Genomic DNA, 17,469 nt, shown 5'->3' on the forward strand with positions numbered 1-17,469 from the left:
TGTGACTTTCCCCCAACACTATGCTTCTTAGTTTTTTTTCTCTTTCATTTGAGAGGGAGAGCAAGCACATGAAGGGCAGAGGGAGAGAGAGACAGACTCTTAAGGAGCCTCTGTGCTCAGGGCGGAGCCTGTCATGGGGCTTGATCTCTGGATCCCTGGGATCATGAGCTGAGCTGAAACCAAGAGCCAACACCTCAACCAACTGAGCCACCCAGGCACCCCTATATTTCTTAGGGTTTTTTCCCTATATTAATCTAATTTTTAGTTGTTAGGATACTAGTGTGATTATATTATTATTGATGGACATTGAAATAACTTCTAATTTTGACAGTTTTACATTTTTATGTGTGTTTGCTGGTGTGTACAAAGCATAGTCCTCAGTGGGGTTGATTATGTAGGAGTGGAGTTGTTCAGTCGGATACAACATAAGCTTTGGTGAATTTAATAGATGATGCCAATGTGTTTTCCAAAGTGGTTATGCTGAATTACAATTCCCATAGCAGTGACTGTGAGTTCCTGAGGGCTTGATCATTTGTTTTTCAGTCTGGCAACCTGAACTTTCTGCTAATGTAAAGGCACAGATGGGCCTTGGGAAGCTATAATGGTCCCAGATTTGGACTGAACAGTATGAGAAGTCACTCTCTTTTAGCAACAGCCACACTGTCTCTGCTCCAGGGCTCATGCGCTCTGGGAGGTCCCTTGGTGTGTGCTGAGTTTCATGGATGCTGGACCCTGGTCAGTCAGCGCCAGAGTGAAGCTGTCAGGACCTTTGATGTGACAGCCTCATATTACAGGCAGAGAAACTGAGGTATGGCAGAGCCGGAGGCTTGGGCTCTGCCCTTCCTTCTCTGTCTGGGGCAGATGAGCATCCCTTTATGCCAAGATGGGAAATGCTGGCTGAATGTCATAGCCTGCTCACTTCTTGTTTTCTGTCTGGGTGATCTTGCTCCCAGGATGTGACCAGTCATACCTTCTACTGTTTGCCATTAGAACAATTACTAGGAATTCTCTTTTAGAAACATTAGTTCACATAACTCCTGGCACCAGCCAAACAGGAAGAGGCCTATTTATTTGCTTAAAAAGACATTTTAAACACCCTCCTCCCCACGTCTGCCAAATTGTATAACCTCTTCACAACTTGTTTTCCTGACTGCTGTTAAGAATCTGAAACTCTATAACAAGCAGAATTATTTATATATGTCACAGCGTTTCCTATATCAGGCTGTTTGCCTGATTCTGGGCCCTGAACTTTCATACTGAATGAGAAAGCTCTCTTTCAAAACATTTTGGTCAGCTTCTTGTTTTCTTCACAGATCAGAAGATCCTCCCCACCTTCCCAGGAATTGGGGAGTTTGGGAAGGAGGGAGGGAGAGGAGGAGGGATAGTTTGAGCAGTGAGCAGTTTGCTGTGTTCTCTTATGAGCTAGATGTGAGATTGGAGCCTGAAGAGGGAGTGGGGCTCTGGATTCACAGCAGAACAGTCCTGGAAAGTGCCCCAGAGGAGGACACTTCTGCCCACACCCATGCTGTCTGCCTGATTGAATACACTGATCTAATTCCCAGGTTCAAGGGCATGTGCATCACTGCCCCCAGGCAGTGTAGGGAGTTGCATTTAAATGACTGACACCATACTTGACTTTATCAACCCTTTTATTTGAAAAGGGAATGCAGGGATACCTAGGTGGCTCACTTAGTTGGTTAAGGGGTTAAGCATTGGACACTTAGTGTGAGCTCAGGTCATAATCTCACAGTTCCTGAGATTGAGCCCCCACATCGGGCCCTGCCTGGACAGTGCAGAGCCTGCTTGGGATTTTCTCTCCCTTCTCTCTGCCCCTATGCCTGCTCATGCTCTCTCACTCTCTCAAAATAAATAAACTTAAGGAAAAAGAAAAAAAGACCTGGCTTATTAAAAAAAAAAAAAAGGAATGGAAAAGGTTTAAATAGTCCTTTTTGATCTTCTTTTTCTTGGAAGAAAATCATATCCCATAGAACCATTTGATATTTCTCACCAGATTCAAATTGGGATCTAGGATTTAGAAATTCCATACCAGGATAGCTGGTTATGATGTCATGCTGATGTACATGTCCGGGGATGTCCTTGTGCTTGTGTGTTGGTTTCATTACCTGATCTTAACCAGTCTCTTCCGCATTTTTAAGAAGGGGGGAAAAATGGAAATTTCAAACATGTCTTGCTGGGAATCTGTTAAAAAGGAAAATGCTGCTTTCTAATAAAATGAGTTTAAAGGTCAAAAACTTAAAGGATAAAATAAACACAAGTTCTTTAATAGCCTTTTGAAGGCATCAAGTATATTAAACAGATGCCTGGCAGGAGTGCAGCGCTTTGTTGTTAGAGGTTTTGATATTTCGGTTGTCCTCTTATGGAGTAGGGGGTCTGTGCTGTGTCCCGTAGACCGGTGATGGACCAAATGCACTGCGAAGTGTGCTTTTCATTGCGAGGGCTTATTTATGTATTTGAGATAGAAGGCTTTACAGGGAAGTTAAAAACAATATAAAAACAAGAAAGGGGACAAAACACAAGAGATTCTTAAATATAGGGAACAAACTGAGGGTTGCTGGAGGGGTTATGGGTGGGGGGATGGGCTAAATGGGTAAAGGGCACTAAGAGAGACCCTTTCTGGGATGAGACTCCCGAAATCATTCTTGCTCTATAATGCTAACTAGCTTGGATGTAAATTTAAAAAAATGAATAAAATTTAAAAACTGAATTACAACTGGAAAAAAAATAAAAAGCATTTAAAAAAAAAAAGGCTTTACATTCTTGATCTAGGTAAATATAAACCACTAGGGACACCTTGGTGGCTCGGTTGAATGTCCGCTGACTTGAACTTAGTTGAGTTCATGATCTCACATTTCATGAGTTCAAGTCCTACATTGGGCTCTATACTGCTGGCATAGAGCTTCCTTGGCATTCTGTCTCTCCTTCTCTTTGCCCCTCCCCTGCTTGTGAGTACTCTTTCTCACTCTCAGAATAAATAAATAAATAAATAATGTTTAGAAAAAACCCACTAAAAATAAAACCTAAGCAGTTTTCTCCTGCTTTTGTGTAGTGGAGTATTTCCCTCTAATTGTTTGAAATCCAGGTGGTGTTGGAAGTGGCTATCCAAGTAGCATCAGCACAGCCCACCGGGAAAAGAAAGCTGAGTTAACTGCCTACCCTGGTAAGACAGAACAACACCCCTGCAGAGCCTTCCAGCCTCTTCAAGGGGAGGGCGGGGTTGCCCTGTCTTGAGAACCTGAAGTTGGGTTTAATGATGGTCTTCGATGGCAGAGGAGCAGTGGTAGGCAAGGAAGGGAGTTGGATTAAGACTGGATAGGATCATGATATTATAGTTAAAGGTTGGTTTCAGGGCTTAAGCTTCTTGATGCTTTTTACCGAACAGTTGATGGGTCTTGAAGGGATAATGAACACACAACCATTTGCCCAGGGAAGAGTCTCCTGGACCAGTCAGGTTATGTTAATGAAGACAATGGAACTGTAAAATCTTGTTCATGGAGACCGTAAACTGTGTGGAGAAATAGGTAATTTCTGTCCTCTGTGTCAAGATTCCATTAGAGTACATAGTTGTTGTAAACATATTTTAGTTGAGGTATCATAAGTAGAACTAAGGATGTTAGATACTCCAAATAGCACCTGCAGTCATATATGAAAAGCTAACTTTCATGGGTACTCATCAGGGAAAGGGCCCCCTTGGTCATATATTCGTTCATTCAATAGGCAGATATTTCTAGTGCATATACATGTGCCAGACATGGAGGTCCCTCCCCTCTGGCTTTTCTCTGCAGCATGATGGCGGTGTGCTCTGGACCTCTTCCCTATTAGAACTGTAGCCAGTAACATGACTCAACATGAGGGAGGGTATATATAATTCAAATTCTTACTGAATGCTTATTCCAACAGATACTGTTAGGATTTTCAGGTTTAGTTTGTGAAGACTAGGCTTATTTCAAGGGGCGTCTTGATGCCTAGGGAGTTCATGGGCCTCCTTTTTTTTTTTTAATGTAAGCATATTTACTCTTCTCCATATTTCCAGTGTAATGTTTATCATGAGCCATCTGTGTTCCAGGCACTGGGTATTGCAATAGAAACACAGGTGTACAAACTGTACAAATAAGGCAATTTTAACATATACAAATAATGGAGATTTTAGCAGTTGCTGTTCAACTCCACAAATACTAGATGACTTTAGTTTGTCAGATACTATGCTGGGTGTTGAGATTAAAAAAAAAAAAAAAAGGCAACAACTCCTCAGCCTGTGCAATGATACCCATAGGAAATGACCATAATGTAAAGCAGCAAACACCACAGGGAAAACTCAGATACGCAGATAGATCAAGAGCCCTCTGTCAAGGTGCATGTGAAAAAGCACAGGCTGACTTTTAAACAGAGCGCCCGAGTGGCTTTGCCAGCCCTGAAATAATCTAACAGATGGGTGAAAGCGCCTCAGTGGAGTTTGGGAAAGATCATGGTCTCAAGTGTTCTGGACACAGGAAGCCCATTTCTGTCTCAGCTTCTCATGAGGGGCGGAGCACCTCTGAGGATGAAGAGTGGGAACGGGGGCTCCTCCACAGTTGGGGCCTCTGAGAGCCTGACCTATGGAAGTAGCAGCGTCTCCTGAAGGTGCACCTTGGAGTGTTTCTAAAGGGCGGTGTGCTCCCAGCACTGGTTTTCCCGGATGACTTGATCGCACACGCGGAAAGTGACGCGAGTGTGCACTGCAGTGGGCGGAGGCAGCGCTGGGCCAGCGATGAGCAGACGGCCTGCAGCACCGACTGGCTGTCTAAGTTTGGACAAATCACTTGGCCTGTCCACATCTATAAAATTAGGTGTTTGGATTAGATGCTTTTGATGGTTCCTTCCAGTTCTAACATTCTTATTATGTCTAAATACATGGTATCTTAGTTAAAGCATATAAGACATTTGTAAATAGGGGAACTGATGTCCTGTGTTTTCCTTTTCAGTGTCTTTGTGCAGAGAGTCTCTTCTCCACCTGGCTATGAGATGGGGCCTACCTAAGCTCTCTCATTTCCTCTTGTGTCTCCCTGGGGGAGTCCAGGCTTTGGCTTTACTCAATGAAGAAGGTGCCACACCATTAGACTTAGCTCTACGTGCCGGATACACCAAGCTGGTTGAGGACATCTCAAAGTGAGTTTGGCTACTTGATAGACTGATTCTCTCTTGATCTGTTTCTATAAAGTGTTCCAAGTATTGTGGAAAAACTGAAATAACCAAACCGCAAGCTAATGTTGGTTTATGTGTTACCATTAGTTCTCATGTGTAAAGTACAGAGTATGTGAGCAGATAGATATATTTGTTATCAACATTTCATGGGGGGAATTAAAATAAAGTCTTGAAAGGTCCACAGGGAGGTATAATAAAGAGAAAAGTTGGCAGATGCTAGCCTAACCCCTACTTATCTTTCAGGTTGCAGCTTAAATAGGACTTCTTAAAAAATAATAATAATAAAAAGAAGCGGAACTTCTTTAGACATGCCATCTCTGTCAAGGCCTTTAGTGATTGTGATTAATTTATTAAAAAAATTTTTTTAACATTTGTTTATTTTTGAGAAACAGAGAGAGAGCACAAGTGGGGGAAGGCCAGAGAGAGAGGGACACAGAATCGGAAGCAGGCTCCAGGCTCTGAGCTGTCAGCACAGAGCCTGTTGCGGGGCTCAGACTCACAAACTGTGACATCATGACCTGAGCTGAAGTCAGATGTTTAACTGACCGAGCCACCCAGCACCCCATGATTTATTTATAATGTGGTGATTAAAATTATTAACAACATTGTTGAGAATTTTATATGTAGTCATCATTTGTTGCCCAGGTCCCATCCTCTATCACTTGAGGCAGAAACTGCCCGCTGTAGTATTTCTGATAAATTTTCGGCATATAATGATTACTCAAAGAATATAAATTATTGAACCAACTGAGCCACCCAGGCATCCTAAATTTTTGTTGAATCAGTAATAGACAAATTCTAAGATACTAGGATTTAGTGAAATAATGTAAAAGAAATAATAATGTGAAGGAGCTATAAACTTTACTATGTTGATGATGATATCAACATTGTCAATGAAGGAGAGATGTGTGGTTTCTTATTTATGATGATTCAGATTCATGCTTATTCTTAAGAAAGGGAGATTCAAGTACAGTGATTTCCTTCACTTACCAGGTGTTAAAAATGGGAAAGTGCATTGAAAATTACAAAGTACTACATAAATATTAAGTATAATCAGAGTATTATTACCTGTGTATCTTAATGGACTGGTTTTTCTTGTTTGGCTTATGAAACTCAATGTAATTTATGGTTTTATGGTGCGTAAATGGATATTCGCATAGAAGTCACAGCTTTTTGTTTACTTTTATCCTACTTTGGTCACATGACCACCAACCAAGGGAAAAGCCAATCCAAAAGGTACTGCCCTTTTCTTGGCTCTAACATGACCCTGCTTAAAAGGCCAAGGCAGGACTACTTTCTTTGACTTAGTCATTGTGGGAGGTTCAGTGTTAGATGAAAATCCAGGAGGCTTACTTCATCTTGGGTAGCTTGGCACCTTTCTGCAGTCTCCAGGACCAGAAGATATTATGTGCTTTAGAAGTTGGCATATCTAACAAATACATGAATGGTATTAGCAGTAGTCTGTAAGCTAAAATCCGAGTATATGGCGAAGCTTCCATTTTTTAAATTAACAACAGCCTTTTTTGGCTAAGGCTTTAGCATCCATTTGCTTCGGTGGCATGTTAGTACGGGGAGTTGTTTTCTAGAAGATTCTGGAGTTACTGCGAGTAATTCATGCCAAGAATTTGAGGAGACACCCCCAAATCTTAGAATATAAATGCTCTTAATGGATCTTTTTGCTCCATATCACAGAGATAACATTTGTTTGATTGGAAGTATATTCTATTTTTGTGAAGCATTCATTAACAAAGTGAGGTCATGTAAGAGGAGTAAGGAGGCATAGAATGAATGCTGTGAAGTGAGGAATCTGGGAGCAATCTGTGGGGATGTGACACCCTGCTGAGGTGAGCTCCTGTTGGGACACAGTAGCATTTTCCTCCTGAGGGTCCTTTACTGTTGTAATTTTAAGACCTTATGAGCCATCCAGAATACTATGATACTAACTGTGAAGCCTACGTCTAACTAATGAATGTGCAGTTGTCCTTGGCCAAAACAAAACTAAATTAGTTTATATTCAAGAATTTAGTTTGGGAACGTTGTTTATTTGTTTATGGGTGTTTTCAGGAACAGAACAAGATGAAATTGATGCATTTTTAATTTGCGTGATAAAATGATTTCTAACAGTGGACCAGTGTGTTAAGAATATCCGCTTGTTTGTAACATCCAAACCTCACTGTTCTCCCTGGAGATCATAGCTGTTTTCCACTGTAATCACCTAATAAGCTGTTGGCTGCCAGCTAATTTGTTTTTTTACACGTGACCCTATTAAAGCAAGACGCATCTGGTTAAGTTAAAAAGAGAATGGAATATTGAGGTAAAACACCATGTTTAAAAGTCATTAGTTAGATTAGTTACATGAATATCTTTATGTCAGCTTTTCAACCGACCTCTTCTCCAGGTGGAAAAAGGTAGCTCTATTAGGGTCTCTTTACATGGTCTTAGGTACTTATTGTCAGTAGATGGCTCGCGTGGATCATTTGGCCAGTTGGATGGAATAGTGGGGGCAGTGAGGGTACTGGGATCTTGGTGTTGAGGTCTCCGAAACTGCCATTGGGTTTTGATCTGTGACATTTCAGTTTCCAGGGCAAACGTTCTCCAGGCTTTTCCCGACTGCCGCTCAGCGAAGATGCCTTCCTGCAGTATATTCACGCATCAGAAACACTGACCTTGACTCTGAACCACACGGCTGAGCATTTATTGGAGGGAGATATTAAACTCTTCAGGAAATACTTTTGGGACAGAGCCTTTCTCATCCAGGTGTGTGACCCTTCGTTCTGGTAGGTAATAACTGATACTCCTTGAGAGTCCAGACAGCAAACTCATTATTTTGGGAACAGAGTTTTGGAGGGTAGCTCTTGATTTTTTTTCTAATGAAGCTTTGGGGACATGGAATTGGAAACTGTGTTACATTGGTAGAATGAAGATTACTGCATAATATTTTGGAGGTAGAAAATAGTAGTTTGTGTAAGGATTTATTTTCCAGGAGCCAGCATCCCAAATGTTAGGTTTTAGTCATCTAATATTGGATATTTTGTATTCACTTATTGATTTTACTTAATTATTCTTTTTATGTTTATTTATTTATTTTGGGAGAGAGAGTGGGGTGAGGGGGAGGGAGAATTCTAAGCAGGCTCCACACTGTTAGTGCAGAGCCTGATGCAGGGCTTAATCCCACAAACCATGAGATCAAGATCTGAGCTGCAGTCAAGAGTTAGGCCGATGAACTGACTGAGCCACTTACACGCTCCTGATTTTACTTAACGTTTGAATTTGGGGTTGTTACACCTCGAAAATATCCACTTCCGGCTCTCCCAAGGCTTAGATGTAGTTAAGCATTGTCCCAGATAGGGGATGGTCATTTGAGACTCTTCTCTTTTCAAAGGCTGGCTCACACACCAGCTTTCAGTGACTTCGTAGAATGCCCCTGTCAGAGTTTAAAGAGTTTCATCTTCATTATTTTTTTATTTTTTGTAGAATCTGGAAGAATATAAATAGAATTTATTTCTTTTAATTATCATGAAGCAAAATGTTATTTTGAGTGGAAGGCTTGCGTCCATCTAGCTGACAGTGCTCCAGGGTGTCCTGGATTCACTCACCAGATGCCCCATGGTCTGTGTTCTCAGGCAAACCCATTACCAAGATATAAGTTTCATGACTGTATAGGCTTTACAAAGTAAACAATTAAAAAAAATTATACTGTCATTTATCACAGTTTTGGCTTTTGTAAAATGTTTGCTTCATATAATTAAACTGCAAATTTAGTAAAAACAATAAAAAACATTGCTATCAAAGATTATGGTTGGCTTAGTCCATATAGAGTTAAAATTTTTTTTAACATTTATTTATTTTTGAAAGACAGAGCATGAGTAGAGGAGGGCAGAGAGAGAGAGAGAGAGAGAGAGAGAGAGAGAGAGAGAGAGGGAGGGAGAGGGAGGGAGGGAGGGAGGGTGGGAGGGAGACAGAATCTGACGCAGGCTCCAGGCTTCGAGCTGTCAGCTCAGAGCCTGTTGCAGGCTTAAACTCACAAACTGTGACATCATGACCCCAGCGGAAGTCAGCTGCTTAACCGTCTGAGCCACCCAGGCACCCCTAGAGTTATATTTAAAGAAGTAAAATGAGGGGCACCTGGGTGGCTCAGTTGGTTAAGCATCTGACTTCAGCTGAGGTCATGATCTCACGGTTGTGAGTTCGAGCCCCACACTGGGCTCTGTGCTGACAACTAGGAGCCTGGGGCCTGCTTCAGAGTCTGTGTCTCTCTTTCTCTCTGCCCCCTCTTCCCAAAAATAAACATAAGGTGGGGGTACAGCTTAGGGATAGAGCATTTGACCGCAAAACCAAAAATAAACATAAGAAAATTAAATAAAATAAAACATGCTCCTCACTATGAGCTACATTCCTTTGTTGGGTTTTAGGAAATATATCATTTTCTGGCAATATAGTATTTTCTCATTTGCTTAAGGATACTTGTCATTTAAAGATACCAAAGCCATCAGCCATCCTGGTGGCTTCTCACCCAAGCCCCCAGGTGTAGATTTTCTGACCAGGCCAAGCTATGGCCTTGAAGACGAACACTGCTCTTGATGTACTCAGCTCCCTGCACCTGTGCACGGGCAGAGCTCAGGAGCACATGTGTCCTAAGATGGGGTGTTCTGGTCACAGTGCAGCACCTGGTGACAAAACTCTTAAAAGTGATGGAGTCTACCCTGTGTCTAGCAAAAATCATGAACATTTGTTTCATTATATAATAATTACAAAGACTCTACATGAAGAAGAGCTAACAGTTATAAACATTTATGCACCGAATTTGGGAGCTCCTAGATACATAAAACAATCACAAACAAAAGCAATCTTATTGATAAGAATGTGCTAATTGCAGGGGACTTTAATACCCCACTTACAACAATGTTTCGTTATAAAAAGCTACCAACCTCTGAGGCTTGATTCATGATTTCTCATGATATATTGGGGATAATACTGAGGACTTGGAAGCTGTAGGGTGAGTAGATGTCGGTGTTCAGTAATTGATGGAGTGGACTCAGTAACAGAGGCCAAAGGGAGATAGGTTTCCAGTTTCTTAGAGATTGTCATTTTAAGAGAAAGGCTCAATAGAAAAGTAGAAGTTGTGTGGCTGGGTGGTGAGCGGAGGAACAGGAAGGTAAGAGCAGAGATTCTTGAGGTTATTGTGATTTATAAGAAAGTCTTTCTCCATGCTTCCTGGGTCACAGCTCCCACACCCTTTGGGAATTTGAAGAGGTGACCATGATATAGGTGTCTTGTTATGTTAATGAGGTGACTCTAGGAAAGTAGCTAATGTTGGCAACTGTGATTATGGGGTTGGAACTTTCTTTCATTACACCATCTGACCTGGGTTGGGGATTGCAGACAGGAGATGGAGTTCATCAGTGATCAGTGATTTAATGAATCATGGGTATGCAATGAAACCTCCATAAGAACTCGAAAGGACAGGCTTCCAGAGAGCTTGTAGGTTGGTAACACGGGGAGGTGCTGGGAGTGGTGTGTGTGCTCCATGGGAACACGGAAGCTGTTTGTCCTTTGCCTGTACCTTACTCGATGTCCATGAGTTACATGCTTTTATAAGAAACAAGTAATTGGTAGGTACAATGTTTCTCTGAGGTCTGAAAGCCACTCTAGCAAATTAATCAAATCCAAGGTGGGGAGGTTGTGGGAACCTCTGATTTAGAGTCACTTGGTCAGAAGTACAAAAAGCAACTTGGACTTGCAAGGGGCATCTGCAGTGGACGAGGCCTGTCTTGCATGGTCATCAGAGAACTGCTCCTTGGCAAGGGCCCCCCATCACATCCTGGAGGTGGATCTGAAACCCCGACAGACATCCATAGGCATGTTATTAATTAAACTCAGTGTATCAAATGCCTTGCTCTTACCTGTGCTACAAAATGTTTTCATAGTATTCTTGAATTCAAAGTTTTCAGTCATATTTCTTTCCGGTCTGTTGCTATTTTACATGAAAACAGGTGATGACTATTACAGATTGTCCATGCTAAAGCTTAATAATTTGGGGGAACAAATATAAAATTATGTATAGTAATAAAGTATTCATGTTTTGTTAAATCTTAGATGTGGGAAAGTGTTTTTTATATAACAGCTATAGAAATGACTTTGAGGTACTAATTTATTCTCAAGGAACTGAATCATAGCTTTAGTCTTGTCAAGGAGGCATCTTGAGTCTTGGGATCTGGTCAGTGCTTAGGTATCAGTGGTTCTTCTAGAACAACCACAATAAAACCTTGCTGCAGAAATCTGAGTCTGTTTTACCATAGACCAGAGCTATTCAGGAGGCGACCCATTCAGGCGCCATACTTGTTAAGAGTTATAGAGGATTCATCTCAGCACCTGTATTACAGCCGACACTGGTGGACTGATGATTGGCAATAAACATTAAGTGTTTAACGCTAAGTTGGTGCTAAATACCCAAACAGTAAACATATAAGGAAATGAGATAATAGGCAGTGTCTTAGCTATATTTTTTAATCAGGCTTTAATTTTCTCCTTGTAACAGAGTTTTTGCTGTGAATCAGAATGTTGAGAATTTAGTTCTAGAAGTTGGCTAACAATAATAATTTCAGCTAGGAAATTAAAGTGTCCTAAAATTGCATCAAAATTTGCTTCAGAGGGATAATAATTATATTAATATGTGCCATTTACAAGGAAAAATATTTCCTTACCTCAGGTTTTGCTTTGTAACCAGAAACCAGCATTGCCTGATGCTGTTTTCACACAGCCTTGCCAGTTGTCCTCACGGAAGGACTAGGATTTCAGTGTCAGGGCGAACCCAGGTGATCACACGGGCTGGTGGTTGTGTGTGGCCTTGAGCCTGCATGGCGGGATCCCCTACGGCCCTAGCCACTCTTGATCCCATCTCCTTAGCCGCTCCCAGTATGGACCATGTCTGGTCCAGCCTTTAACTCCATGGTGGGCACCAGAAGGGAGGATACAGCCTCTGGGGGAGGAGACTGGCAGGAGTTGACAGCTATGGAGGGTGAGTAAGCGGGTGATTGTTCCCTGCCCCCTTTGTGGTTTGGTTAAGTGTGTTGTTCTGGCTGCAAGATGTTCTTCTGAAATAGTCAAGAGCAAGGCATTTGATACACTGAGTTTAATTAATAACATGCCTATGATGGAGTGCCTGGTGGCTCAGTTGGTTAAGTGTCTGACTTCGGCTCAGGTCATGATCTCACAGTTCGTGGGTTTGAGCCCCTTGTTGGGCTCTGTGCTGGCAGCTCAGAGCCTGGAGCCTGTTTCAGATTCTGTGTCTCCCTCTCTCTCTCTCTGCCCCTCCTCCACTCATGCTCTGTTTCTCTTTCATTCTACCATATAAACAAACATATGCCCTTGGGGATTCAGGGGTCTGGGCCAGTTTCAGGGATGTCTGCTCAGGTATACGCTTGTGTTTGTTTTAGAACATGTGTTGCTGCAGCGTTGGGCTATTTTATAATTTGGCACGTCAACACACAATTCTGTGGCTCTTCACATTTCCCTGGCCAAGGGGTATCCACTTGAAAAGAGAATGCCAAGGGCTCCGGGAGGCAGCTAGTCTCTAAGGCCACCAGCTTGGTCTCAGCCTGGGCAGCCTGCACCAGCATATAGTGGCTTGCAGCCCAAGGCTAGTTGGTCATCCTGGGCCCTCCCTCATCTGATGGGGGTCCTGTCCCCAGGACCCCTGTGTCGTATGGCATGGGTAGAGGTTGGTCAGGATGGGCACATGCATAAACAGTGGCTCTTCTTCACAGTTTCATGATTTTCTGTTCTGTCCCCTTTTTGGTTCATGCATTATTTTCCTGAGGTCCTTCCGGTTGTGACATGAGGAAGCAAGCAGTGGAGGATAAGTGGCCGAGGCACTTTCACCCCAGGCCCCTGGGTCCCCCAGTATCTCTCATCATCTTCTTGGGCCGCCGTCTCTGTGGACTCCCAGGGACCGCACCCACCCTGTCTTTGCAGACCTCCCTAGGCCGTGTCTGCCCTGGCTCTGTTCAAAACCTATGATTGTGATTCCCGTCTCCTTGTCGCATATCTGAAGCTTCCAGTTGTTTTTAATAATTTTTTTTTCCTTAGGCTCTTGAAGATCAAGAAGCCAGACAGGAGGAAAGACGAGACATGCCCTCCAGTGCTGCAGAAACTGAAGAAGGTATGTAAGCTCCTTCCCCCACACTGGGGAACCCAGAGAGTGCTCAGAACTAACAGGTTAACTCGTGGTTAAAGTAGGTAGTGAAGCACAGTGGAAACCATTTCTTTTTTTTTTTGCTTTCTGTTTGAGAATAGTTTTTATGTTTTTTTTTTTGAAATTAGGTGTGAGGATAGGGTTATATATATTTGGGGGTATGATTACATTATTTAATTTCAGGGTAGTGGAGGAGCATTACAAAATCTCTCTTATGTAAAGGGAACATAGTCTAATAGGTCTGAAAACCTCCATATTAGATGCTGGTGGCATTAGGGAGAGAAGCTAGGTCAAGGCCATTGCCCCTAAGCCAGCATCGTTGACTACTGGTTAATATGCATTTTTTAATTAAAAGAATTTTTTTCTTAAGTTTATTTAGTTTTGAGAGAGAGAAGAGGGAGGGAGGGGCAGAGAGAGGGAAACACAGAATGAGAAGCAGGCTCTAGGCTCTGAGCCGTCAGCACAGAGCCTGATGTGGGACTTGAACCCATGAACTGCAGATCATGACCTGAGCCAAAGTTGGACACATAATGGACTGAGCCACACAGGTGCCCTCTGGTTAATATTTTTGATTCTGCTTGTAACTGGCCACTTAGACTAGTTGGATTGTAGGTGTTTGTCAGGTGTTAAAATCTTAAACTCGTTGCCTCCGTGTTTGTTAAAAAGTAGTCTTGGAGGAGGGAGTTTTGTAGCAAGTTGTTGGAAGTCCAAGTGCCCAGCCGTATTGCACACACTCTTGGGTTAAGTTGACTAGCTAAGGGGTGCCTGGGTGGCTCAGTTGGTTGAACGTCCAACTTCAGGTCAGGTCACGATCTCGCGGTTTGTGGGTTCCAGCCCCGCATCAGGCTCTGTGCTGACAGCCCAGCCTGTCTTCGGATTCTGTGTGTGTCTCTCTCTCTGACCCTCTGCTCACACTGTCTCTCTCTCTCAAAAATAAATAAAACATTAAAAAAAAAGTTGCCTAGCTGAGCTTCCTGCTCAAGCTGGGTCTGCTTGGGCGCCTGTGGAGTTGTCGTCACACGTGTGTCCTGTAGATGATGTGCTGGTGGCACCAAGGAGCTGAGGCTTGTCCTTCCTGTCTAATGAGGCTGTGGGTAACTTTATGCTTTCTCCTGAAGACCTGAAGATTTTGTTTCAGCAGTGCTGTCTTCTTCTGAGCATTTGGCTTGCTTTTACTGCTGTAACTTCCAAGGGGTTTCCCCCGACACCCCCCCTTAAAGCTGGTTGAAGAAAACAAACAAACAAAAAAAACCTTGGAGCTAAGGTTCTGACCTGCAAATATGTAGGGTCCTGCTAAATTAATTTTTGTATTACCCTTATTTATTAAGCTTCCAACCTTGCTTTTTCCCTGTGATTTTTATTTGTATGTTTTTCTTCTCTTCTTAGCCCACCTTTAAACTAATAGAACAAAGTAGAGTCTGAATAAGGTTTCAATTCTTGCCCTTAAGGGTCTGACAGTTGGAACTGAGGCAGAAATACTTGTTGCCCCCAGCACATTATGATAAGTGAAACAGGAGTCATATGCAAATAGTCTGAGGGCTCTGTGGCTTCTGACTGTTATCAGGAAAAGCTTCCTGGAGGAGGTGACCCTGGAGCTGTGAGCAAATGGAGGGAAGGGAATTTGAGACAATGGAAATATTTGTATTACAGAGTTCTGAACCACAGGATGAATTGAGGGACATGCAGATCATTTTGTAGTCCTGTTAACTCTGTGTGTGTGTGTGTGTGTGTGTGTGCGCACGTGAGTGTGTGAGATGCCAGTGACACAGGCTTGAGGGGAAGGCGTGTCAACATGGCTTGTACACAAGGCAAGGAACTGGAACCTCCCCCTGATAGCTGTGAGAGCTGTTTCAAGCAAATGAGATGATTATTTTCAAAAGGTCACCCTGTGAGAATGTGAAGAGTGGATTGGAGGGGTCGCTGCTATAAGGAACACAGAGGAGGGTCTGCACCACAGCAGTGTGATGGTAGCGGAGAGGTGGGGACAGGTGGGGACTGCCCGTGGGTGCAGGGTGTCAGGTGGGTGTCAGCAGTGAGGAGGTGGTTGATTCCTCTAGTCCCAGTGTATTTCTCACTGGGCTAGACCTTACGGGAAGCAGCATCATGACAAGGAAAAGTTACTCCTCCGTATATGGGTTGAGTTTGATGGGTCTAGGAGCAGCCAAGGTAAGATACCGGGTCATGCAACCATTAAGCAAAAGAATTTGGCCAGAAACTCAGGTGCTCCAACTCCAAAAAATTAGTGTGTGTGGTGAGTGTATAGACCTTCGAGGCCGTGCTTCGATTTGTCTGTGCTTGGAGGACAGATTAGAAACTGCACATTCCAGCAGAGGGCGGTATTCACCCAAAGTGGAAATACCCCCATTCGTTTTTGTCCATTCTTAAACTTGTAGACCCTTCACCTGGAAGAAGAAAACATTTTGAATGTAAAAGTATGCTTCTTTTCCCTCTTCTTTAAACCCCCAGAGCAAACCTTCCCTTTGTGATCTACTAGGAGAGTCTTAGGAGATGAGGTTTTTCTGTTCCTCTTGGAGCAGTGGGTGGAGAGGGAGGCTCCAAGCTTGTATCTGCAGCTGCCATTGATTAAAAGATGACAGCTTATGCTGGAGATCAGCTCTGCAGTCCCTGTTGGTGTGATAAATGCTGTCATCATTGTCTCTGAGCTAAGTATGTTTCCATAGTTTCATGACTGTGATCATACTCCCAGCAGGATGGAACATTATTCCAAATGAACTAAATAAATAGCCAAAAAGTCTTCTCATTTTTAATATGCTGAGATGAATAAGTTAATGATTAGTATTTATTAATCTACCGCCCGACACTGTTTTGTCCCTTGCTGCCTTCATCCTTATTTGATCTCCTATTCTGCGATTTCCTAAGGAGCATTGTACAAAACACCAGTCTTGGGAGATGCTCTGATAAATAAGGACTCATGGATCAAAGAGATTAAAAAATGGACTGTGTGAGACCTTCATCCATTCTGGAGATTTAGAGCACATTAAATGTTCTTCAGCTTCTAGTTAACTTGTTGCAGTCAAGACCCCAGTGTGACATGACGTAATAGTTCTCTAAATGTTTCATGCCAGAATCCCCTTTCAACGGTGCTTAGACCATTTCATGGACATGGTCCATGGGAGGAACTTGGGGGGATGTTGCTTTTCCTCATTTCTACTGTTCCTGCCCTTTCTGGACTGTATTTCCTTCCGTTTTCATTCTTACATGGGTCCTTGCCATCCGTGGGAGCTGGATAGGGGAGGTGTTTTTTATTTTTTATTTTTATTTATTTATTTATTTATTTCATTTATAGTTTATTGTCAAGCTGGTTTCCATATAACACCCAGTGCTCATCCCGACAAGTGCCCTCCTCCATGCCCATCACTCCCTTTACCCCCCATCAGCCCTCAGTTTGTTCTCAGTATTCGAGAGTCTCTCATGGTTTGCCTTCCTCTCTCTCCCCAGAGGGAGGTGTTTTTAAAGCTTGTCCTGGTGATCTTGAATAGTCAGAACACCTGCGCCTGGCCACACACCCTGCTGTACTTTTTGATGCTCTTTGGCAGGTTGATGCCGTGTAGAGTCTATGGGGCACAGACAGTAAACAGGACCATTGCAGTACCATCGACCACTACAGGACTCCATTTCTTTTATATTCTTCTGTAGTTTAAAAACAAAACTGTGTGATCTGCTAACTTTCTCGACTTCTGTGTTAAAGAGTCTCTTACTTTGTCAGCTTCTCTCCAGTAATTATGTTCCACATTTTCAGTAACAAGGAAATGGGGAGTTGAGCTGGAGCTTGAGTTGTTCTCACAAAGGACAGAAGGCAGGACCCTTTCCTGTGGGCTGAAACAGCAGTTCACAGCAGGGCCGAGAGGGTTCCCCTTCATGACCCTGTGAGAAGGGCGGGAGAGGCGATGGGTCCAAACCCAAGGCACTGTCCACACAGGCATACATGACCCCTGCAGGCATAGCAGTAGCCAGAAAGGCAAAGAGAAAAAAACCTCCCGAGGTCAAGCAGTTAACTTGTATATAGTTACACTTTAGTATTTGTTGAGTGCTCGATACTGTTCTAGGTGCTGGGG

The 17,469-nt window shown here is 43.0% G+C and overlaps 1 protein-coding gene across 2 annotated transcripts in view; it reads left to right on the forward strand.

The window, feature by feature from the left end:
• ARHGEF28 (Rho guanine nucleotide exchange factor 28) overlaps window positions 1–17,469 on the forward strand; it is a 237,089-nt gene that overhangs the window by 78,482 nt on the left and 141,138 nt on the right. For both annotated transcript variants that reach the window (XM_029942435.1, XM_029942436.1), the window contains 3 exons: window positions 4,980–5,163; window positions 7,776–7,956; window positions 13,288–13,360. In XM_029942435.1, the coding sequence (XP_029798295.1) occupies window positions 4,980–5,163; window positions 7,776–7,956; window positions 13,288–13,360 (438 nt within the window). The remainder of the gene's footprint in view (window positions 1–4,979; window positions 5,164–7,775; window positions 7,957–13,287; window positions 13,361–17,469) is intronic.

This window comes from Suricata suricatta, chromosome 6 (assembly GCF_006229205.1).
Source record: "Suricata suricatta isolate VVHF042 chromosome 6, meerkat_22Aug2017_6uvM2_HiC, whole genome shotgun sequence".
Classification (NCBI taxonomy): domain Eukaryota; kingdom Metazoa; phylum Chordata; class Mammalia; order Carnivora; family Herpestidae; genus Suricata; species Suricata suricatta.